Raw genomic sequence first — 24,903 nt, forward strand, 5'->3', positions numbered from 1 at the left:
TGATGATGCATTTTTATGTATTATATTCAGTTTTATCAGCATTAAATGCCACCTCCATATTACCTTATAACAATTTTCTTTTATTCTTACAGACATGTTCTTCATCATTCTTTGATCCCATATTTTATCCCATTCTTCACCTATTACTTCATTATCCAAATCATATTGCCACTGTGTTTTTAATCCTTGTTTATCCTATTCAGCTTGAATTAATAATTTATATATTTGACTCACAGTTCCCTTTCTTTCTGTCTTTTCCTCTGATTTCAGTCTTTTTTCTATACTGTAATCTCTTCAAATGTTACTGATAATAGTAATAATTAATTATAATTTGCAGTGATGAAAGTTGTAAGCCAAAAATGTTCGAGAAGAGTGTTGCCAGGCAAAGCCACCCCCAGTTTGTTCATCCAGTGTGAAGTCCATCAGAAATCCACCCCAGAAGTGCATACACATGGAAATAAGTCATAGAGGAATTCTGGCATTTTCACGTGAATTGATGATGATGATGCCGCATTTCTCCCAACAAGGGACCCAAAGCGGCTCACAACATTAAAACTGACATAGTTAAAAACACACTAAGCTAAACATTAAAAGACAAATTAAAACAATATATGATCTGGCAAAATCCTGTTCGTTGGTCTTGAAGGGAGGTCCATTTAACCCAACAGGATTGTCTAAGCATACTTAAATTTACATACACAAGAAACAAGAAGTATGCAAATCTGTGTTTGTGGACTACAGCTCCCAGAATTCCGCACCCAACGGGTACAACTTTGAGGATCGTAATCCAAAAAAGAAAAAACCCATAAATCTGCACAGTCGGAGATAGAAACCAAACGCACGGTTTGTATCCACAAGCCGTCCCTACTTCAGATCTCCTACTACGTCCTCTCGTTTGCTCCTCGCCAGCCCGGCCAGAATCCCCTTTTCCTCCCAAGGCCATCTCCTCCTGTCTGCTTCCGCCCTTGCTTTACCAACCACTCCCACTCCAGGTTTTCCACCCTGCCGTGCAGTCCGAGCTCCTCGCATTTCCCCTTCCAACGATCCGCGCTCCGGGTTTCCCGTGCCGCTCCCTCGGCTCCGCCCCCCGCGGCTCCGGTTTCAGCCGCTGCTACAGGGACCCCCAAGATGGAAACGCAGGGGCTGCCTGCCGCCGTGGAGGCGGCCCAGCCTGTGCCGGGCACCCAACAACATGGCGGCGGGAGGAGCCCCGTCGTGGACGGAGCGGTTTCCGCCTCAGGGCCTGCCCGCCGACCTCCTCAGCCTCGCGACTCCGCGGCGGACGGAACAACCCCCGCGGGAGCCTGGGGCCTGGACATGACATTCCCGGTGTTGCTCTTGCTGGAGGGGAAGAAGCCGCCGGAGCCTCCTCCGCCACAACCGCTGCCGCCGCCGCCGCTCCCTTCCCCGCCCCAGCGGTCGAGGCGGCGGCAGCAGCAGCAGCAGCAACAACAACCGGTCTTGCCGCCGCCGCCGGGACCCGCCGCAAGCCGCGCTTCCGGCTCCACCGCCTTCGCCCTGCAGCCGGCAACCGGAGGAGCCGGCCAGCCGCCTCCGCCCTCGGACAGCGACGCGCTGCTGGTGGTGCTCAACTTGGTGCGCGGCGGAGCCTCCGGGAGCCCCTCGCAAGAGCCCCCGCCGCCGCCGCTGCCGCCGCCCGAGCAGCAGCCGGAGGAGGAGGAGGAGGAGGAGGAGGAGGAGGGAGACGACGAGGGAAAAGCGGCCGGCGAGGGCAGCGGCCAGGCCCCAGCTGCAGGAGGGGCCTCAGCCGAAGGAGGGAGTGGGAGGCGGCAGGCGCCCGGCAGCAGCGGCGAGGGCAGCTCGTCTTTCTCCGGCACGCTGACCATCAACAACCAGAGCCTGCTGGTGCGTTTCGAGAACGGGCTCCTCAGCCTCGGCAGCCCCGCGCCGCCGCCAGCGGGCCCTCTTCGGCCCCAGCAGCCGCGACCGCCGCCCGGAGCTCCCGGCGAGGAGGCCCCGACCGTCTCGCCGGGCGGCCCCTCACGGACTCCGGCCCCGCACCCTTGCCCGGAGCCCCGCTGCGTCGAGGCCTTCTCTCGCAAGCAGCTCCTGCGGCTGCACCGGTTGTCGGCGCATGGCGGGAGCCCCGCGGCCTCGGGGCCGGAGGGGAGCGGCGGAGGCTCCGAGGCGGCAGCGGGCGCGGCGGGGTTGGGTCCCGGCCGGGGGGCGGCGGCGGTGGCGGCGGCGCCGCGTCCCTTCTGCTGCCCGGTGCCGGGCTGCGCCTGGGCCTTCGCCACGGCCTACAAGCTGCGGCGCCACCTGCACTCGCACGAGAAGCTGCGGCCCTTCGCCTGCTCGGTGCCCGGCTGCGCCAAGCGCTTCACCACCATCTACAACCTCCGGGCTCACGGCCGGGCCCACGAGCAGGAGGCGAGCCACAAGTGCGAGGTTTGCGGGCAGCGTTTCCCCAGCGCCGCCCGCCTGGGCGCTCATCAGCGGCGGAGCCACCTGGAGCCTGACCGGCCCTACCGGTGCGAGTATCCAGGTGAGGCTGGCGGGGAGCCCGTCTCCCCCGCGGCCCTCCCGTTGGGCACCCGTGGTTGGGAGTAGCGGTGGTCGTTGTGAACAGGCCCGGCCTCTCGGAAATCCAGACAGGCCTGGGTCGAGGGGGTCGGGGTCGGGGTGGGGTGTGTGTGCCTTCAGGTGAGAGCTGCCAAAAACAGGATTAACAAAGGTTGCGACCTATTTTGAAGGTGACGTGTAGGTGAAACGGAACTGAACTGGGGTCAGTCACAATCCTGGGCATGTTTCCTCAGAAAGAAGCCCCAGGGGTTCCTTGGCGGTGTTGTTTCCAAATGGAGAGAAGACTGCAGCTTTTTAAGTCCATCTTGTCATTTCTGCACTTTTATTTTGTGGTTTACAAAGTGTATTTGTCAAGATATTTATAATTTGCAGAGGATTGAAAAGCACCTAGGTGTGTTTTTTGTTTTTAAAGACAGTTACTGGTGGAAGCTTAGTGGTTTAGGTCTCTACCGGTAGCTGCTCCTGCCAACAGCTGGGAATTCAGTAGCTGCTCCTGCCAACAGCTGGGAATTCAGTTCCTCACTGTGCCTCATTGAGAGGGGTTGCACTGGATCCCTAGGGCCCCTTCCAGCTCTGCAGTTCTAAGATTATTACCTTGTTACAAACCAGGATTTTCATCATGCTCAGTTTTTTTTCCTCATCTCTTGATGTAAGGAAGATGTTTACAATATTTAAAATATTTCAGGCAGGGAAATGCCTGAAGTATGGTAAGTGAACAATGTGGATCATCAAAAAATGATGACCAGCTTCACTTCTAAAGTCGTTTTTTTGCTGGCCAAGGAAAGTACAGTTATGTACTTAAGATGTATTCAGACGCTGCTTTTGGTGTTTCATTTGAAAGACAAGTATTACTGGGAATTTATTATAAACAACTATTATTATCTTGTTAAATGGATGAGTTCTGATTGGCAGTAACCATTGCTTTTGTCATTTTGCTATATGAAGATATATATGATTTAATTGTTCTTGCTGTAAACCATTCCTGGCACCCTATAAGATAGATTGGGTGGCCATGTGATAACTGATACAGTGAAATGCGGACGCTAAGTGAAGATTTGAAACCAGGGATACGACTTCATTGGAAGGCTGAATTGGAAAGATACTTCATAGTCCCAGAATACAGAACATCAAAAGTCTGAACATTAAGTTTGCAAAATACATCATGATTCCCAACTCAGAATAATCACCACTTTCCATCACCCATCTATTACTCCTTTCCCTTACTTTTATGTAACACATGTAGCAATTACAGTACTTCCTCTCTGGTGACAGAAACTAATTTAAAATTATTCGTTACAATGGCTAAATAAAATTTGAAGCTTTAAATGAGAAAGCAGCTTCACAGCAAACCATGCTGTTTTGCTTTTGTATGTCCCGCTCCCGTCCTGAGCATCACACCTCAACTGTCTATCTCACTGAAACACCACCTTCAGATATGGCCCTTTTCTTTACAAGAGCATATAATAACTAACCACATGAAAAACCATCTGTTCAAATCATTCCAGCTCGTAAAAGTAGAAACCCCACCTCACCCCAAGCAGCAAAGGAAAAAAAAGCTGCTTTGGGAGTCAAAAGGCCTTGCCCAATTCAATTCAATCTTAGTGTCTTGTGGTCATTAAAAAGTACTGTATTTCAAATTCACCAGTTTTATAAGTGGAGCAAATCCCACGGTATATGACCATGTGGTTGCATCCAAGTTTCCTGAGTAGATTAAATGCTTCCCCTACTACATTATGCTAGCTCTTTAGATAGGTATATTAGTACCTGTACAGATATTTCATATTCTGTGATATAAGTGTAATAACTAGAATGTTTCACTTTGGTTGAAATCTTGTTGCTAGAGGTTATGCTGTATAATGTCATTAGCTGTAGTGATTTCTCAGAAATTAAAAAAACAAGCTTTCTCCCTAGAAGGTCCCAAATCTCCCTTGAGATCAATTTCATCATGGGAAAGCCTTTGGGGCTGTGGTTTCCAGGAGAAGCATGTCTTTAATTTGCAAAAGTCACCAATGTGAGGATCATTTTACCAATAGTGGTTTAATTTTCTGAAATTAAAGACTTCCTCCCATCCTGTAACCTCCCAACAGCTTCCACACAATGAAATTCCTCACATTTTTTTGTTTCTGAAAAATAGCTGCAGCTGATGACAACATCAGCCTTTTGTGGTATAACTTAAAGAACAGGATATCAGCTTTAATGTTTTGTATGATATTTAATATTTAGATGCTCCATGAATTAAAATTTACAATAGTATGCAGGGTTGAGACAAATGGTTTTTGGTTGAGTGGGCTTTCCCAGCCTGCTCCTTCCCCATGATTAGAAAGTCAGATTGTAATCATATTGATAGGGAATGGTGGGAGTTGGGGGAAACTGGTGGAACTGAGATTTTATTTAGTTGTAACCAAAACTGCTTTAATAATAGTGGTGTCTTATTGTAGAGTTGTGTGTGCACATGTGCACGAGGCAAACATTTATCCATTGCCATGATGGAATGCTTAAAAGTTGCATCTACAGAACAAATGTCTGCAAACCAAAAATAGAAGTGAGTCAAGTCTGGAAGAAAAAGAAGTTGAGTCCTAAGTGACTTTTAAGAATTTGAGAAAAATCGACACATTTTATTTTTAAATTTAAAGAACCATCTGTTGTAACCTTGGCAGTGATCTTAGTTCAGAACCACCTGTTTTACAGCTGTTGTATTAAAGAATTCTTCTGGAATGTTGTGCAACTGGCTGAGCTGTATTGACCAGCTGCATTGTCCAGGCGTGCTTTCCCCATTAAACTTGATTTGTTTTCTTTCTGCCTCCTTTCTCCAGGATGTGAGAGGACCTTCATAACAGTGAGTGCTTTATTTTCTCATAATCGAGTCCACTTCAGGGAACAGGAACTGTTCTCCTGCTCCTTTCCAGGCTGTAACAAGCAATATGACAAAGCTTGCCGACTGAAAATCCACATGAGAAGTCACACAGGTGCGAACGTGGGTGTTGATTAAATTTACCATATCAGTAATAATTGAACTGTTGCATCAAAGAGTCTCTGATTCTCAGGGACTGAATTTTTCTTCAAAGAAATAGAAATATCACTGACAATAAATGCTAAGAGAAATTGTAGCATTATGACTAATCCATGCCATTCCCCCCCCCCACTTCACTATTTGATTTATTTGAATCTTGGTAACTAATTTTATGTGCGTTGGTAGATAGTAACTAAAATAATGTGTAATTTGGAGCTAAATGAAAGTAACAAATGTAATCTTACCTGAGTGGGAGGGGCAGCGAATGGAACTTAGTGTTTGAGTGATTCCTATAGTGACGTTTCCTTGGATTTGGGAAATTTGACAATACAGTGGTGCCTCGCTTAACGGGCGCTCCGTTTAGTGACAGAATCACTTAGCAACGATTTTTTCGGAGAGTTTTTGCGCTTTGTTTAGCGATGGTCCCTATGGGCAATTTTTGCTTAGTGATGGTTGGGACCATGCTTCACATAGTGATTAAATTTTGGGTCCCCCGTTTTGCTTAATGATGGTTTAAACGGCCTCATGTTTGCTGTTTTTTAAATGTTTTCTGTTATTTATAAAGTTAAAGTTTACTGTTTAAAATGTTTGAAATCATAAAGTGCACTTAATAAACCTTTTGTTAACCATATTTGACTTTGTTCTGACTCTTTTTAAATTTGTTGTTGTATTTTTCCCCCCATTGAGATGCATTGAATAGGTTTCAATGCATTTCAATTGGGGAACCGCATTTCGCTTAGTGATGTTTCCTATGGCGATTTTTGCTTAAGGACGGCAGTTTGTTCCTATTGGAATGGACTATCCGGTTTTCAATGCATTTCAATGGGAAACCGCATTTCGCTTAGCGACGAAATTGCTTAGCAGCGATTTTTTCGGAACGAGTTAACATCACTAAGCAAGGCACCACTGTATATATAGATTCCCAGGATGAGTTTGTATTTGTAGATTCCCAGGAACAGCCTATGTATTCTGTCACTTACCTTGGATCAGCAGCATTCCATTGCTCAACTCTTTAAGAACTAAATACTCTTGATCCAAGGCAAAGGGACAAAACTGCAAATGCTGTCTAAAGACATTGGAAGTCATGTGCACGGCTGACTCTTTGTCTTCTAGATGTTAAAGAGTCAATACATCTTTAACTTAAAGCACACATGCATATAAAATGATATGGCATAATCCTTCAGAATGTGGCTAAATATTCACTGCTGCTACATACTGCTCAGTCACTATTACAGTGGTGCCTCACATAACGATTTTAATTGGTTCCAAAAAAAAAGTTATGTGAAACATCGTTATGCGAAACACCATTTTCCATAGGAATGCATTGGAAACCGGTTAATCCGTTCCAATAGGCACGGATTGCCGTCCTTAAGCGAAAAAACCCACAGGAAACATCGTTAAACGATACAATGTTTCCTCCATTGGAATGTATTGAAGCTGACTCAATACATTTCAATGGCTTTGCGAAGTCAATTTTTGCAAAATTAAGTGTGTCACAAAAGGGTCAAAAATGGTTTTTAATGCTTGGATTAGCTTCTGCACCCTCTAAAACGGATGCAAAAGTTAATTTGGCTTTGATCTGACTTTTCGTTAATTTATGGTGAATTTTTTCCCCCAACTTTTGACAGCTGTCAAAATCTGACAGCTCCATTATTTCCTGTGGGGGAAGAAAAAATTCACAAAAAATTAACGAAGACTCAGCAACTGCTCTAAATGCTTGGGTTCATTAGAGGACCCCCTAAGTCGTGTGTAAACCTGATTTGGCTTTGATCTGAACTTTCGTTAATTTATGGTGAATTGTTTTCTCCCCCATAGGAAAGCATGGAGCTGTCAGATTTTGACAGGTCCATTGGTTCCTATGGGCCGAAAAAAAAATCCACCATAAATTAACGAAAAGTCAGATCAAAGTCCAATCAGGTTTGCACATGACTTAGGGGGTCCTCTAACGAATCCAAGCATTTAGAACCGTTTTTGACCCTTCTAAGACACTTTTTAAATTGAAAAAAGAAACATCGTTAAGTGAAGCAGGGGACCTAAAATCGCATTCGTTATGCGAAGCATGGTCCCAAACTTCGCTAAGCGAAAATCACCCATAGGAAACATCGTTATACGGTGCATATTATTTTCTAAAAAAACACATCGTTATGCGAATTAATCGCTAAACGAGGCAATCGTTAAGCGAGGCACCACTTGGGTCAAGTGAGAGGAGGTCATGGCTCTTGTAATGCAACATATCTGTGAGGCAGCAGATTGTCAAAGACCCCTTTAAGCTAATATTGTTTGCAGCAGGGGGTAGGTGGAAGGATTGGGGAATGTCCAGCACTATAATTGTTAATTACTTGTTAATTCTGGATTGTGTTGTTCATATGTAAATATTGCTAAAGAGATTGGAAGCTGGTTGCTTTTTTTTAACAAAAAATTAGTGATCCAGGATTTGCTGTGGCTCTTTAAGATAAAATGATAAAACAAAATTAGGAGTAAAAGAAGAACAAAGAATTTAGTAATTCTGAGCCAGTAAATTGTGTGCTTTGGGGAATGTATGGCATTGTTTTCTTCATGGAAGTGTGGTGTACTTGAAATGTGATTTCCCCCCCTTCCCCCCCTTTTCTAGGTGAGAGACCTTTTATCTGTGACTTTGAAGGTTGTGGCTGGTCCTTCACTAGCATGTCTAAGCTATTAAGACACAAGAGGTAAATGTTTTGATTGCTTGATTTTATTGAATTTCTGCACAGATCCTCAAAGATTTAAAATTTTATATTGTGGGGAGATAACAGGGAAGAGCAGGGAAAACAAATAGAATTACTCATAGATAGGATTTTTAAAAAATATATTGGAAATGTGGCATGAAGTGCATGGAAAAGCTTTTAAGAATTCCTTAGAATAGGTGTTGATTAGCTTATATAAGAACATAAGAAGAGCCCTGCTGGATCAGACCATCTAGTCCAGCTTCCTGAATCTCACAGTGGCCCAACCAGGTGCCTCTAGGAGCACACGAAACAACTAGAGACCTGTCTCCTGATACCCCTCCCTTGGATCTGGCAGTTTGAGGTACCTTCCTTTTAAGCTTGGAGATTATATGGCTTGTAACCTGAAGTGGACTTTTCGTCCAGCAATCTGCCCAATCTCTTTTAAAGGCCTCTAGGCCAGTTGCCAGTACCACATCCTGTGGCAAGGAGTTGCAGACACCAGAACTGGACACAATACTCCAGGTGTGGCCTTACCAGCGCTTTGTATAGTGGCTTTATAATATTGGCTATTTTATTTTCAATACCTGTTTTAATGATCCCTAGCATGGAATTGGCCTTCATTGCTGTGACCCACTGGGTTGACACTTTCATCGAGTTGTCCGCCAGCACACCAAGATCTCTTTCCTGATCTGTCACGGGCAGCTCAGAACCAATTAGCCGATAAATAAAGTTTTGATTTTTTTTTTTTTGCCCCAATGTGCATTACTTTACATTTTCCTATATTGAAACGCATTTGCCATCTTGCTGCCCATTCTCCCAGGTTGGAGAGATCCTTCTGGAGCTCTTCACAATCCCTTCTGTTCTTCGCCACCCAGAAAAGTTTTGTGTCTTTTGCAGACTTGTCCACCTCATTGCTTATCCCTGTCTCCAGGTCATTAATGAACAGGTTGAAAAGCATCAGTCCCAGGACAGATCCCTGGGGCACACCGCTCTTCACCTCCCTCCATTGTGAAAATTGTCCTTTGACACCTACTCTGTTTCCTGGTTCTCAACCAATTCTCAATCCATAAGAGGACCTGCCCTCTTATCCCCTGACTGGGGAGTTTTCTCAGCAGCCTTTGGTGAGCGACCGCGTCAAATGCCTTCTGAAAATCCAGACAGACAATATTCACTGTTTGCCCTCATCCACATGCCTGTTGAGCTTTTCAAAGAGTTATAAAAGGTTTGTGAGGCAAAACCTACCCTTACAGAAGCCATGCTGATTTTCCTTCAGCAAGGCTTGTTCTTCTGTGTGTTTTAAGATTTTATCTTCCATGAGGCTTTCACCATCTTCCTTGGAACAGACATTAGGCTAACCGCCCTGTAGTTTCCCAGGTTCCCCCTCCTCCTTTTTTAAAATAAGTTAACTGAATACAAGTAAAAAGTTTAAGATCCATATTTGGCCAACTGATATTTGCATTTCTCTAGACTGTAGTGTTTTTGAATCCAAAACACATGCAATCTTCTTGTAGGAAACATGAGGATGACAGGAGATTTACATGTCCTGTGGAAGGTTGTGGAAAATCTTTCACAAGAGCAGAACACCTGAAAGGCCACAGTATAACTCATCTTGGCACAAAACCATTTGAATGTCCAGTTGAAGGTACTGTTTGTGTTTCTGATCCTGTGTCCTTACATTTACCTCTTTGGTTGCTAACCAGTCATAGAGACAGGAAAAACAAATGTTATGGTAATAGATTCATGTATTGGGATTGTGTTGTTACTGATTCCTGTTATGGGCAAAAATGATCTTCAAAGCACAGCTTGGGTAGGAAGAAGAAATATTCCCCCCCCCCCCAAAAAAACTTGCATATTAAAATCTGCATTTTTAAAATTTTGGGGTAGATTGAGTGAATAGACATGTTCAAATTCATGTTTTAGGAGAATTCCTGGAGTAGCATCTCCCAGAATTCAATTGCAGCCCCAAAACTTCCCCAAGCAGAATTCTGGGAGTTGTAGTCCAACCACAAAGCTGCATACTTCCAGCTGTTGGCACAGCCAGCGCCAACACTGCTGCCTCCTGTAGCTGGGGCATTGCTGGGAGTAGAGGCAGAAGATGTGCATGGCAGGAAAGGCAGCTTCCATGCCATGTGTCTCTGGCCTCAACGTTTCTTGTACACAAAGTGGGACATGTTGTGGACAACTAATTCGATGTTGCCCTGTGGTGACATGTCTCCTGTGCCAGTTGGAACAGGGTGCAACAGGGTGTGTGATGAAAAAGGCCATGAAACTTTCTACAGTGGGCTTCCTGTTGCCTCAATCCAGGGAGAGTGGGCTGAACTTTCTGCCACTCCTGCATTAACTGCTTCTTTTCTGCTGGACCAGCTAATGATAGCTGAGTTCAGGCTGTGTTTGGCGAGACTCTTGGAGTAGGGCATTGCTAGATGAACAGACTACCTAATATATCATAAAGTTGAGATTCTAGGAAGAGGTCTTCCTCTCGGTCCCATTACCTTCACAGATACATTTGGTGGGGACACGGGAGACAGCCTTCTCTATTGCTGCTCCCAGACTCTGGAATTCCCTCCCACAGGAGGACGGACTGACCCCATGTTTACTGTCCTTCCACAAGCAGGTAAAGACCTTTCTCTTTAGGCTAACTTTCCCTTAGTGACTAGCTGTCTGAATGGGATTTTTAAATGGATTAGTTGTACCTTACTGCATTGGATGTGTTTTGGTGTTATGTTTTTTTGTATTGTATTCATTAATCATTTCAGTATTGTATGCTCATTGTTACTGATCTTAAATACTGTCTTTTAATTGTTCTACGTAAGCTATATTGGGTCCTTTTTGAGGAGAAAGGCAGGTTAAAAATATTTTACATAGATGTTTAAATAATAAGGTCTGAATAAATTGGTGGTATAGGCTTCAATGTTTCTTTTGAAGCCAGAATGCATATTATAGTTCTGGAATTAAGTGGACTGTATCACCTCAAGAGTGACACAATCTGCTTAGCAGCATTAATACATATGGCTGAGCAGTTCCATCCCTAACTGCTGTGCCACGACCTGGAAGACTGGCTTTGATTGTGTGCAGCTAATTAAAAATTGCTTTCCACTTTTTCCTCGATCTTCCACTCATCTAGCAGGAACTCATTATCTTTTTTTCTCAGTTCTTCAGAACTTTGGGAGGAAGGAAGCTGTGGGAGAGAAAGAGAAAAATCTAGAAAGGAGGGCTTTTGAGATCTTCTTGCGAATTTGAAGAATAATTAAACAGTATTAATTTGGGAGGCTTGCTTTTGCTCACTTTTTGTGCTGTACAGACTTTTTGTATTATATTTTGCATTCATAAATTTTGTACATGATGATATTCAGTTCACCTAAAATTTCAGAATATGGAAGAAATGTCTGAATGCAATCGCATTTGTAATGGTGGTTATTTTTGAAGTAAGTTAATAGATGGGAACAATATCTAAACTTGAATAACTGCCTAAAGTATATATTTTATTTCAGGATGTTCTGCAAAATTCTCAGCACGTAGTAGTCTCTATATTCACTCCAAAAAACACCTTCAGGATGTGGACTCATTGAAGACTCGTTGTCCTATTTCAAGTTGTAATAAATCGTTCACTTCCAAACATAGTATGAAAACTCATATGGTCAAGCAACACAACTTTAGTACAGGTATGGTTTATGAACAGTGTCTCAATTATATTTGTGATTAAATGTATCATGTCTAAAATATTACTTCCAAAGCCTGATCTCTTGAAAAATATTAGTTGGTTAACACCAGAACTTACGATTTTAGAGACTCACATAATGGTGTTCCAGAGTCCTTCTTTAAAAGCTTTTGCCCCTCCCCAATAAACATAGTCAATATCCCTTGTGTTGCTGTTGTGGTATGCTGCATCCTTTCTGACTTTGGCAGGAACCAGCTGTTGAGTAATCTTTTTTTAAAAAACAACAGCATATTGATATCTTCCTCCCAAGCATTTTACAGTTATGTCATGTTATGTTAATGGATTGTTTGCACTTCAGAATTATGTGTGGGAGAAGATACTCATGATTGTGGAAGGACATGAATTCTGACTATGTGGACCATCCAGGTTGAACAGTTCATACCCATGCTAGCATCTGTGAAGGTGCAGCACCTACCCTTAAGTCTGGATGACATGCAGAAAGCTATGGAAAACACAGCTGTGTAGAGTCTTGACTGCTATGGAAATTAACACCAGCCATTATACTTTAGGTATACAGTGGGGTCTCTACTTAAGAACTTAATCCGTATTGGAAGGTGGTTCTCAAGTTGAAAAGTTCTTATGTTGAATCTGCATTTCCCATAGGAATGCATTGAAAACCATTTAATCCGTATCTGCTCTTTTCCGTCCATAGAAACTACAGTGGAACCTCTACTTAAGAACTTAATCCATTTTGGAATGGTGTTCTTAAGTTGAAACGTTCTTAAGTTGAAGCAAAATTTCCCATAGGAATGGACTGAAAACCAATTAATCCATTCTGGCTGTTTTTTTGTTATGTAGAGGTGTGTTCGTACATTGAAGCATTAGTTCCCATAGGTGAACTCTACCACTAGGGGGAGAATTTTTTTTTTAACCTAAGATGACCTAAGGTTAAAAAAAGAGCAGGAAAGGTTTTTTTTCCTGTTCTTATCTTGGATTTCTGTTCTCAAGTAGAAGCAAAATTTAGCAAATGGAGCTGTTCTTAAGTTGGATTGTTCTTAAGTAGGGACGTTCTTAAGTAGAGACCCCACTGTACAGTAGTCTTAATTTTTGGGATGTGGTGGCGCTGTGGGTTAACCACAGAAGCCTCTGTGCTGCAAGGTTGGAAGACCAGCAGTCGTAAGATTGAATCCACATGACGTCACTTGTCCCAGCTCCTGCCAACCTAGCAGCTTGAAAGCATGTAAAAATGCAAGTACATAAGTAGGTACCACCACGGTGGAAGGTAACAGCATTCCGTGTCTAGTTGTGCTGGCCACGTTACCACGGAAACTGTCTACAGCCAAACGCTGGCTCTATGGCTTGGAAACGGGGATGAGCCCCGCCCCCTAGAGTCGAACACGACTGGACAAAAATTGTCAAGGGGAACCTTTACCTTTACCTTGATTTGCAACACGGGGCACGGGTTAAAAGTTTGCAGATCTGTGTTTTTGAACTCACAACTCCCAGAATTTCTCAAGCACCATAACTGCGTAGGGAATTCTGGTAGCTGCTGTCCAGGAACACAATCTTCATACCTTTAGTGAGGATGTTGAGCAAGAAATGAAATTACCTGAAAGGATAGCCTGGTGAAAATAGTGATAGTGGCATATTGAAATTTGATCCCAGTGAGTTATGGCAATACTGGCTTCTGCCAGATTAGAGAAATATTGACTAGATTTATTGGGATGGGGCATAAGGAATTTGAGGCATGAATGTGTTGCACAGGTGGCCAAAGGTAGAATTCCTGGTTGAGATCCTGAATTCAGTTGTCTGTGGGTGAGATAGTATTTACATTTTGGTTTTTAAATTAAATATATTGATTTTTTTGTTTGTTTGTTTCAGATCTCTTAAATCAGATGGAGACGTTTGGTTCCCTCACACCTAGCAATGAACTTGCCAGTTCAGGACAAAGTGACCTCAGCAATGTAGACCTTGTGTCCCTTTTCTCTAGTGTATCCGGGAACACCTCAGGAATTTCAACTGATATGGCTCTGATAAACTCTGGAATTCTAACCATAGATGTTGCTTCTGTGGGCTCCACACTTGGAGGCAATATTTCTGTTGGTAATAACTCTCTTAGCCAGACAGTTGATCCACTGATTTTAGTGGCTAGCAGTGATATTCCACACAACCTGGACAGCTCTCTTCTTTTGGGAACCACTGCCACTGTTCTACAGCAAAGCACTTTAAATCTGGATGATGTACAGACTGTAAATGCTGAAGCTTTGGGTTCATTAGCATCTTTGTCTACAAGGACCTCCAGTCAAGATCTGCACGGTTTAACCTCTAGCAATAATCTGTCGGTAGACACAGCCACTTTAACCCCTTCCAACAACCTTGGTGGAAACAATGCATCTGAATTGTTGGCTCCAAGTAAAGCAGAGCAAACATTGCTTCCTAGTCTGGATGTTGTGGGACAACAAGAAGGCAGTAAAGTGGTGACTCAGTTTGTGTTCTCCAACTCTCCTGGAAGTTACAGTGCACAGAAAGAAACTGATCTGAGCACGGTGACTGGCAGCTCCTTTCTGGTATGCAGTAACACTCAATAACTGTAGTTTTCATTAGTATCTTAGCGTTGAGGATATTATATTGCCGTGTATGAGCCATCCTTTCTACCAGATCAAATGGGTTTGTGGAATGTCTGCCACGAATGAAGTCGTCGTATATTTTGTACAATGTAAGTGGTATAAACTGCTGTTGCCTGTGAACATACTAAATCCAGTTGCACATTGTACATCTCACTTGGAGGAAAGAGGATACTTCCCCTCCTTCAGCTGGAGCTTAGTGTTATTACCTCATTTCCCAAATTGTTGTAAGTACTTAAAATCAGGGTAGTGGGTGGCTTTGGGATTGATTCAGGAAAAGGTATGCCCTTTCATTGTTCATAGAAGAGGGGGAATTGGACTGCAAGGTCTTGAAAATTTGCTTCTTGCCTGATTTCTTATTTTTCTCCCACATGCTGCTGTTTTTATTCATGGTAAGAAATGGACTGCAGTCAAAGTTAAGCTGGTTTAAGCTGAAGTAGGATTTCTTATTTGGAGTTGTAATTAGTTATCTGTTTGAGGAAGAAAGAAAAGGGTCATACAGATTATTCTAGGGCTACATAATGTGTTTTGATAGCTTCTGTCTTGTTCTAATGACATGTCAGTTGAAGTGAATTAGCTGTTTGTTCTGTGTTGAATGTGCCTATTTTTTGCATCATCATTTGCTAAAATAGTACACTGATGAGTATGAAGAGCTGCATCTGATATCATTTGAACAAATGGTCTGCTTATGCAGTAGGACTTGCTTTCTTCCTCTGGCAGCTTTCTCCCCACCTCCATCTGCTCTACAGCAGTGGTCCCCTACCTTGGGTCCTCACATTTGTTTTTGGATAAAAACTCCCAGAAGCCTTCATCACTAACTGTGCTGGCCAGGGGTTGTAGTCCAGCAATCTAGGGACCAAATGTTGGGAACTACTGCTCTAGAAGATCCCACAACACTCTGGAGCTGGGGTTTGAGGTCTTGGGGGGCTACAGAAAAGGACTGGGAATCTGTTCTGCTAGTGGATGAAATTCTGTATTTCCATTTGGGAGTTACAGTTGTTATCTGAGAGAGGAACACAATAGATCCCAATAATCTTCCTTGTTTTGATGTGCATACTCCCTTTTGTCTTATCAGGAGAGTAGCGGGTCTGCAAGAACAGATTATCGAGCTATTCAGCTTGCCAAGAAGAGAAAACAGAAAGGAAATGGGAGTGACTTAGGTGAGCATTAGCTGTTTCAGTAGAGCATATTATTTCCAGAGTGAAATTATTCTTAATACCTGAAGGTTGAGTGTATATCATATATTCAATAACATACTTGTGAGCTAGTCCCATTATTAGTTTACTGAACAAAGCTTCATACCATAGACACTTACATTTTATGTTACCATAATGGCAAAGGTGTTCTGTAGTGTCTGTGGATGAGAGAACACTAAGAAAGCATTTTTCAAAACCTGCATCTTTATCTCTCTGTAGAATTTAGTGCTGTTTACTGGAAAGGTTATCGTTTGGAAGTTGAGTCATGGCAACTGGACTTCTTTCTTATTAGGTTGAAACGTTTTGCTACTTATCCAAGTAGCTTCTTCAGTCTGAGGAGAGTTGGTAGGAGATCCCTGATATAGTTTCCATGTTGGTTTCACTTCCCCCTGGTCTGAATAGGCTCCTTAGAAGTACAGAGGACTGGGGGTGAGTGAAAATCCCACCTCTGCAGTCCTTTTCCACCCATTGTCATGGGTCAGTAATGGTTATTAATGGTGGTCTTTCTGGTGTTTGTGGTCCCAGGATGAAAGGGCAGCATGATAAACAGGAGACAGATTGTATCTAAGGCCTCCACCCCTGTTGTGTGAAGGATTTTCTATATGCGCATGTATGGCCTCCCTGACCCCTCTCTCAGACCACCTCAAACCAAATGTGGCGGAGATGTCATAGGTTATTATAAAAGGGGGTCATGGCCTGAAAAAAGATTGGGAACCACTGTCTTAGAAGTTTAGATTTCATCCACGGTGTATTTTTCTCAACCACCTGGCTGTGAATCATGATACAGATGCCGTGGGTAAAAGGATCCTACATTCAAGAAGCTGATATTTATATTGTTATGGAAGGGATTGCACAGCACTTCCAAATAACAGATTCTAAGTTACTATGTTCTCCTGGTTCCACTTTTGTCATTCAGGGCCCAAATTACTTCTATGGCATGCAATACCTCGTCTGCTGTGGACGGTTTGTTAATTGTGGACATTCCTGGACAGAGATAGTCTGGTCATTACTGTCAACATTTTTGTATGGACATGGGTGGATTACCACAGTGACTGAAATTCTGTTGTAGTAAGTTACAACTAGAGTAGGCCCTTTGAATCAGTGGAACTTACAGAGGAGTTGCCTCACCAAATCCCTAGTGATTCAGTGGGCCTACTTTAGTTGTAACTTACTACACTAAGCAACAGGATTTCAGTCAGTGTGTTGTATTTGGACCTGCTAATGATTATCTTATTTACCGTCTTCACTATAATGACAAGAGAAGCATATTTTAGCAAGAGGTCAGGCTTTAAATTTGAGGTGGAGGCAGATCTCTATGTTTCTGCCTTCCTCCCTTCAGTTTAGATCTCTGTCTGTGCTTTGTGCATATTCTGAATTTGAAGCATTCATTGGGCACAGATGTCAGGTGATCCTCTACAAGCATCATCCTGTTCTAATCTATTTGGGAAGATGGGTGTTTATGTTCCTTACCTGATTAGATATGGGAAAAAATCCCAAGAGTGGCCTGGTTGCCAGATGGTGCAGGGTATAAATCCAATACAATAAATAAATGAATAACTAAATAAATTAGATTTTGTCCACCTATTTTTTCATTTCCTGACCAGCTTGCTTCCTCACCCAGAGGGAATTGCATGTTCTCTTAAGTAAAAAAAAAAAAAAAAAAAAACCTTGGTAGCTAGTAACAGGTAAATAGTTTAATAAGAGAATACTATTAAGAGTGATATATCGCTAAGCTGTTAAAATAGAATTATGTCATTGAAATACACTCAGATGTGCTGTAATTGCCTTGCATATAGGGGTGGACTTAAGCTAGTCAAAGTATTCCATGATATCTTCATAATAGTTATAGGTGTCCTTTAGAGAAGGCTACTGTTATTCTGTATATAACCTGGTTTCAGGCTGAGAAATAGTGGACTCTTCATTGTTTGAGACTCTTAGATTGTATTGAGTGAGGGCTGTACTTTATAGAGACCACACCTACACACAGCATATGGGCTGTGTGCAGCTGTGGTCTCTGTAAAGTACAGAAGGGCTGAGGTTCAGTCTTTGACATCTCCAGTGAAAAGCACTAGGTAGTAGTGATGGAAAAGACTCCTTCCTGGAGATGGGACTATGTTTTCTGACTGATTTCATGTAAGTCATTTATATGCAATGGACTTTATATGTAGTTGTTTATGCTCTTTAATTACTTTTTTCAAAACCTTCTAAATGGATAGCTATCCACCAACATTTATTTGCTGCTTTTCAATGCAAGATCTAATATGATACTCAATAAATATGCTGAGAGTCATTATGTAGTCTCAAGTAGCTTTAATGATAACCCAGCTGACATTGAAAATGGTAGGAGTTGACTGAAGTTGCTGGGGAAAAAAGGGTATGTGTAAGAAATGGTTATGTTTTATATCTTCTTTTAAAAAGCTATCCCCCCAAAAAATAAGATGTTTTATACTGGCATACTGTTATGTTTTCAGTTCTACTAAATATTTTCAGACTCAACCCCAACAACTTTTTGATACATACTGTTGATCTGGTGTGTTGCTTGCAGTATGATTTGCTTCAGATGTAGTCATTGAACTTGATAGATGTCACTTTGATTTTGTTTTGTAGTGCATGCAAAAAAACCATCAGTATTTTGCCATGTGACACATAAACAGTCAAGTTTGCTTGAGAAAAATGGATGGTGTAATTGTCTTTTTGAGAGAACATGGTTGTGTATTACACCCATCTCCAATAACTTCATTTTAGGAACCCCTGACTGTGGTGGGAGAAAAGGAAAAGGTGATAAAGTTAATTCTTCTAGTCATGGGAATCGGTTGTGCCATAATGTTTTGCCAAATGGAAGCCTCACTATGAGAGACTCATCAGCTACACAGTTTGTTCAAATTCAGCTGCTTCAGGTAAGAAGTGACTACTTATGGAAGCTAATGTGCTCATTTATGTTGGAAAAGTCTAGGGTAAATCTGGGAGAGCAGGTGAGGAGGTGCAGCCTTCCCTCTTGGTCTGTTGAGCAGGAAGTCTGCTGAAATCACCTTGACAAAAATGTAGTTAGAGCTGTGTGTCAGGGATCCTGTTTTTCCCTGATGTGCCCCTGGAACTAACCAAGTAAATTCCTTCTTATTGGAATTAATGGTAAATTGAGAGGCATTGCTAGAGAGGAAAAATTCCCTCCGTGGTTTAGCATGGTGGTTCCCAACCTTGGCTCCCCAAATGTTCTTGGACTACAACTCCCCAAAACCCTGACCAGCATACCTAGTGGTGAAGGAGTCTGGGAGTTTTAGTCCAAGAACATTTGGGATCGTAAGGTTGGGGACCACAAGTTTAGCAAATTAACAGGGCTTTAAGAGGATAGAGAGGAACAGATTTTCTCTCATAGGAATGCTGTTAGTGTAAAGCAGAGTGGCATAAGTCAAGAGAAGAGTCTTGATTTCTAAAATGAATGTAACTGATCATTAGTTGATGGGTAGTAGAATTGATACTACATGTCCCCCCTTTCTTTAAAAAAATGGAAGGAACAAAATGCTTAGACAAAATTTAAGGTAATGATTTTCAACCTGTATATCTGTGCAGAATAACTGTAAACTTACAGCCTGTTTCTGATCATGTTTTCTTGGAAGCAAGTCCCACTTATTTCAGGGGAAATTGCTCTCAAGATTTCATAGGGTGCATCCATAATCTAGAGGGAATTTCAGTGCAGTATTTTCTGCATATAATATACGTATAAAATGGTGCCTATGGGAGAATAACCTAGAATATTATTTGTTCTAATTGGTTGTTTTTTTAATAGTAATTAAAATAATATCTATGTATGATTCATGTGTCTTGATGGAAGCAATTAATATTGGGACCTTTAAAATGTATAGTTTGTAAAGCATGTGGTGACGTTCAGTAGATCTCTGTATTGGAATCAGATAACAATTGCTGACAGATCATCTCTGACTGGAAATTTGCATTGATTCTATTCTGCTTAGGATGATTCCCCAGGAGAGGGAGATCTGCCCTTTCAACTTAGTTCTCAGTCCTCCTCTTCACATTCTCAGCTGACAGTGGACTTACCAGTTCATATCCTTCAGGTACAATATCTTCAAGTTGCGAAGTGCGATACTGAAAAACAGATTCAAGCATCTTGCCTCATAAAAAATGACAGCGGTGGGGTAGAAAAGTAGGCATTAAATTCATTCATTGTTCTTGCCAGTTTAGGCTGCCTTTACAGATGAGTAACAAGTGAGGAATTTACAGCCTTCTGAGATTCCTTGCTTCCAACTGATAGTCAAAAAGCTATTTTCCCATCTCTAATTTACGCAACATGCATCTACTGATCTTTTCAATGGAAAGGAGAGTATACACACACATTCATGTGGTAGGCACAGATTGGGCGATTGATAGAGAGGTGCAAACAATTTATTCAAAAAAGCATATAGTTTTCAGCAATTTGAGCATTTCACACAGTTGTGTGAATTGCAGTTTGATTTTTTGCCAGTGCAAAAACTGAAAACATTGAGAAGTTCCCCACTGGGTAAAGAGAGGAGTCTTCAAAATCCTGATGCTTGTATGTAAGAATTTACATGTGTAGATAGTTATAACTTTACAATAGGCTGCTTGTTTGCAAATTTATTTGCTTCTTTCAGATTTGATGAGCAAATGATTAAAAAAAGTGCAAAGGCAAAAACATGCTAGACATTTTGTGTGTGTTAACAAGCATCTTACCATTTGGGGAAGTGTGGAGGATTAATCCAGCAAACATAAATGCTGGTGAGCTTTGCAGAATGCAGTGCTTGTATACTTTAAGTTGTACAGCTGGAACGGCTTCTCTGAAAACTGTATATGAATTCCCTCTTTTCATTTTCTTTTGAACAGGAGCCACAGAACTCTGCTGAAGAGGATGCTAGTTCTGATAACTCTCAGTTTACAGGAAGCACCATTAACCTACAAGACCTTGAGTGACTGTGTTAGGGATGGAAACATTGAAATGTTCAAGTTCGGAAATACCTTGGAGACTACAAATCTTGTACCTTTCTACAATGTGCACACATCAATGCTACATTGTGGCTTACTTGATGATTATTGTGCAGTGGAAAACTTGTTCAGTAAATTTTATTTGATAAGGTTTTTGGAGACCTTAGTATGTTGTGTCTTGTGATCAGAAAAAGGTCCTTATGGGGCAGTTATTTAAGTTAGGCATCAGATGCTTTGGAATCCTGTCTTGGAGTGGATGTGCTGTGATGATATTCCGTTATGGGTTTTCTAAGAATGCTCCTCAAATACTCATGAATAGGCAGCATTCTTGGCAGTTTTCTTGATATCCATTCAAGTTGGTAATAAGAGATGTTCTTATTTGAATTTTGGGTTAGCTTGGAAGAACAACAATGAAAATTACTTGAATGTTTCTTTTCATAAATTGACAGTTTTCTGATACTGGTAAATATAATTTTAAAAAGACAAAGGCAGAAAAACACAATACAATTCTCAGGGGTAGCTAAGACTGAAGGTGAACAGTAATTTGTACTTCCTACAATCACTGATAATTTGTATTATACAGTGCCCTTAAGAAGTTACTCACTAGATGTTAATCTTTACATCTGTTGATAATGTTTACATTAATATAAGCCAGTATTGCCAAATCCTATTAAACTGTCACTTTAATTATGTATAGCCCAGATAGTACATCTACTCAGAAATAAGTTTTGTTGAGTTTGGTGGGACTTAAATAAGTATCCATAGGACCAACTTTGCCATTTACACTCAGAGAAAAAAATCCTGCTAGTGTCCCTGATAAACAAAGAAGAAGTGACTTCTTGGTGTAGAAAGTGGATCTTTCATTAAATAGAAAACAGTTTCTAAGTAGTAGGAAGAGAGTTGTCTAGATGAAGGTTTAACTGTCAAGACTTCAGCTAACAGAGGTATAGAAAAATCAGTGTTCAATGAAAAACATGAAGCCTGCAACTGTACCCAGATGGTTGTAAAGATATACTGTACACATATAAGACTTCATTAGAAAGCAGAGTATGTATGTAAGGATTTTTATTCCTATTGAGTGTGAGTACAAATGCACTTATATATATAAACCAAGGTGTTGTACAGAGAAATACCTTGGATCTCTTTATTTGCAGTGATGAGGTACACTAAAATGTTGTTTGTCAGTCACAAATAGAGAAGCAGTCAAGTTTCCCCAGGTTGGCACCTCCCCTGCTCCTTATTTAGTGGGTCTCTCATGCCACCAGATGAGGCTTAGTGAATGAGGATTCCTCATTGAAGAAGTAGGTTTCCATCTTGCCACCAAAATTTTCCTGGCAGTACTGACAGAGGGTGCTATTTAAAGAGCCCTTGATAAATCCATAGAAGGCTGCTATTTTAGCATCTTGGATGCTGTGGCTTTATCATTCTTGCCACTTTGGGTTCCTGAAGATTTACTTTTTTCTAGGATTGCTGGGAGGACTTATTTGGGCCTTACGTCATACCACATTGTCCTATCATGAAAATGATATGGCTAAACTGACATTGGAAGTGGAATGATTTCCTCACCTTACCTTACCGGACCATGACTAGTTTTTACCTTAATTTATTTCAAATTAAGACTGATGGTAATGCCTATAATTAGTTGGAAGCATACAAATTAATTCCAGTGCCTTTTATGCCATGTTTAGGGGAAAAATGCAACCAAGCATTTCATAAGGATTACTATGTCTTAGGTAGCATCTTTAAAAAAGATATTTAACAGCTCTAATTTTTCATTGTGTAAGTGGTACAAAATAGATCTGTCTCAACCTATTACTTTACAGAATTTACAAGTTTATGCATAAATTATCTTTCATTTCTCTGAGACTTCAAACCAGAAAGAATGAAGAAATGACTGATGTCTAAAGCTTTTGCACTCTCCTCGTTACTTTTCAGTTTAAGAAAAGTAAAAGCTTACAAAGGTTTGACAGAACGGATTTGTCACCTTAGATTCTTTTCTCAGTGGCTTAGTTCATACACTTCTCAGTGATCCTCAGAAGGGTTGATGGGCAGGGACACCCTTCCCAATCCCAAGCACCAAAGGTAACTAGTGGGCTGGTCCATGGAGTGGTCTAGTCGCAAGATCCATTTTCCACTCCATGCTTTTTCTTGAGGAGAAGGAGAGGTCCTCAGTAAAGACTGCTTATCAGCATTCTACCTTGGATAAATGGGATGCAAGTAGCACACCCATTCTTTCACCATTGAAAGAGGCTTGCTGGTGGCTTAAGAGTGTGAACTGGACCTACATAATCATGGTGCTTCTGTTTTACAGAGTTGTGCTAATTGAAAAATAAGTCAGTATTTCTATGAGACATGTAAATGTGTTTTCTTCTATAAAGTTTATTTACTTGGCTTTGTATATGATTGTAAATTCCTAATGGTTTAAAGGTAAGCATCAGATTTAGTCTGAAGTCCGTTGCTGGCAATGGACAATTAAAACACTGCTGAGTTAAAAGGACTAATAAATACAACTCTGTCCAGTTTCTCCATTTCAGACGGTTCTTTTTTCAATACAGAATGTTCCTCAGAAGGAAGAAACTTCTGTAAACTCTGGTCCTGAAGGCAACTAATCAGACACTGAAAAATACATGCCTTTGCTGCTTTCATTTTCACATCTCCAGGACTATAAAGTCAAAGCATCTGAATGCAGCCTAGATTTCTCTAAGACATCACCTTCCTACTTTTGTACTTGTTTACAAAAAGCAACAAAAGAGATTTTGAATAAAAACCTCAAAGAGTAAACATTTGCCAGAATACTGTTGCTTATTTATGCGGACATAAGTGCAATTCTATAAATCATAGCAGTGCATTGTTGCTAACAGGAGGCAACACTTGTATTCCTTATCACACACAAGTAGTATGTCCTGGTGTGTGATGCAGAATACAAAGGATGACTAACCAGCAGCAATTCACCACTGATTTGTTACATGTAAGCAGTAGGATTCCAGCCATTAACTCTCGTTATCTAAAGTAAATTAGGAAGTAGAATTTTAACATAATCTGTAAATTATTTTGAGAAAACGTCTACTGTACTATTTACCAATGCTTTTTTTTCCTATTCAGTTTTGTCACTTTCCGCATGCGTCATAATTTCTTACAGGTTTGGGCTGCTACGTGAAGTAGTAGAGCAGTTCTTCTTTTTCTTTGTCAATAAGCCCTTGATCCTCATCTTCCTTCTCTTTAAAGGCAGGGGGTTCAGAGCGGAAAACCAGTCTTCTGCCACTCTAAAAATATCAATAGAATGCAAGCATAAGAGGGATTCTGGGTATTTTTTGGTCTGTGTGTCAGTGATAATACCTACAACTATGTTGAACCAAAGGTCCATAACCAAAAGCAGAACCAGCATCAGTCTTCTCCCCACCACATTTCATTGTTAGGCAATGAAGAGATACAAGAACACTAAAAAGTTTTCAACAAACTCTTCACTGAAACAGCAGAAAAAACACTTTTCCAAATACACATTTTCCTGTAGCGAGGGTCAAGTTATATTTGTGCTAACTGAAAAACTAAACCTTTGTAGAAGAGTGGTGTTGTTCTATGTACCTGTTGCAACATCTGTGGAGATGTGATGCCTGGGTTTATTTAGTTTAGAATGATGGTAATGTGGCTCTGTTATAGTACTGCTTTGAGTCCTGAAATATCCTAAAGTCACTATGGCCGGTTTCTTCTTCGTTACCTCAGTCGCAATGGGAAGTAGCATCACCAACAGAGACAGATTGTTGCTACTTCAGTTTCAGGTCTGTGACTCGCACACAATAAGATGAAGATGTACATAACCCAAAAACAAAATAGGAATTATAACTGTTCATCACTTTGCATTGCATCCTGTACAACCTATTCAAGTGGTGGCAAGAGTTGAGATGTAATCCCAGAACATGCTTTGAAAAAGTTTGGCTGGTTTGGCCTTATTTCTGAAGTATGCCAACTTTATATACCATAATGTGGGAGTAACTGTCAAACCTGAAGGCTGTTGCCCTGTGAACGCAGGAGTGACCTTACAAAACACATTGCAGAGGAGATGACCCACTCCGTTTACCTCTTTGCTTGGAAACATTTCTCCAATACAACATCACTATCCTCTTGCTGTAATAGTAATGTTTAGTGTCGGCTAGAAGTATTCCAATATTGTCATATCTGACTTTAAAAAAAAAAAAACAGTCTTCAATGTCATTCCATGTCCTAATGCTGTGAG

The 24,903-nt window shown here is 41.4% G+C and overlaps 2 protein-coding genes across 4 annotated transcripts in view; one reads left to right on the top strand and one right to left on the bottom strand.

The window, feature by feature from the left end:
- Positions 1 to 863: 863 nt before the first annotated feature.
- On the top strand, positions 864 to 23,194 carry ZXDC (ZXD family zinc finger C). Of its 3 annotated transcripts, none has more exons than XR_013541630.1 (10): positions 864 to 2,506; positions 5,358 to 5,510; positions 8,166 to 8,244; positions 9,753 to 9,883; positions 11,733 to 11,903; positions 13,781 to 14,615; positions 15,599 to 15,683; positions 18,465 to 18,616; positions 19,688 to 19,789; positions 20,574 to 23,194. XR_013541630.1 is itself a non-coding variant. In XM_072989517.2 (10 exons), exons 1-10 carry the CDS (start codon positions 1,129 to 1,131, stop codon positions 20,658 to 20,660), a joined length of 3,024 nt encoding a protein of 1,007 aa, XP_072845618.2. In that variant the 5' UTR covers positions 864 to 1,128; the 3' UTR covers positions 20,661 to 23,194. The 3 variants fall into 3 exon arrangements, 1 of the variants encoding a protein (XP_072845618.2); XM_072989517.2 differs by having other exon boundaries at positions 13,781 to 14,466; XR_013541629.1 differs by lacking the exon at positions 15,599 to 15,683 and having other exon boundaries at positions 13,781 to 14,466.
- Positions 21,721 to 24,903, bottom strand: part of CFAP100 (cilia and flagella associated protein 100) — a 43,192-nt gene continuing 40,009 nt past the window's right edge. The window contains exon 16 of the mRNA XM_072989519.2: positions 21,721 to 23,935. Coding sequence (XP_072845620.2) covers positions 23,822 to 23,935 — 114 coding nt within the window. The 3' untranslated portion in view covers positions 21,721 to 23,821. The remainder of the gene's footprint in view (positions 23,936 to 24,903) is intronic.

This window comes from Pogona vitticeps, chromosome 2, assembly GCF_051106095.1.
Source record: "Pogona vitticeps strain Pit_001003342236 chromosome 2, PviZW2.1, whole genome shotgun sequence".
Lineage (NCBI taxonomy): Eukaryota > Metazoa > Chordata > Lepidosauria > Squamata > Agamidae > Pogona > Pogona vitticeps.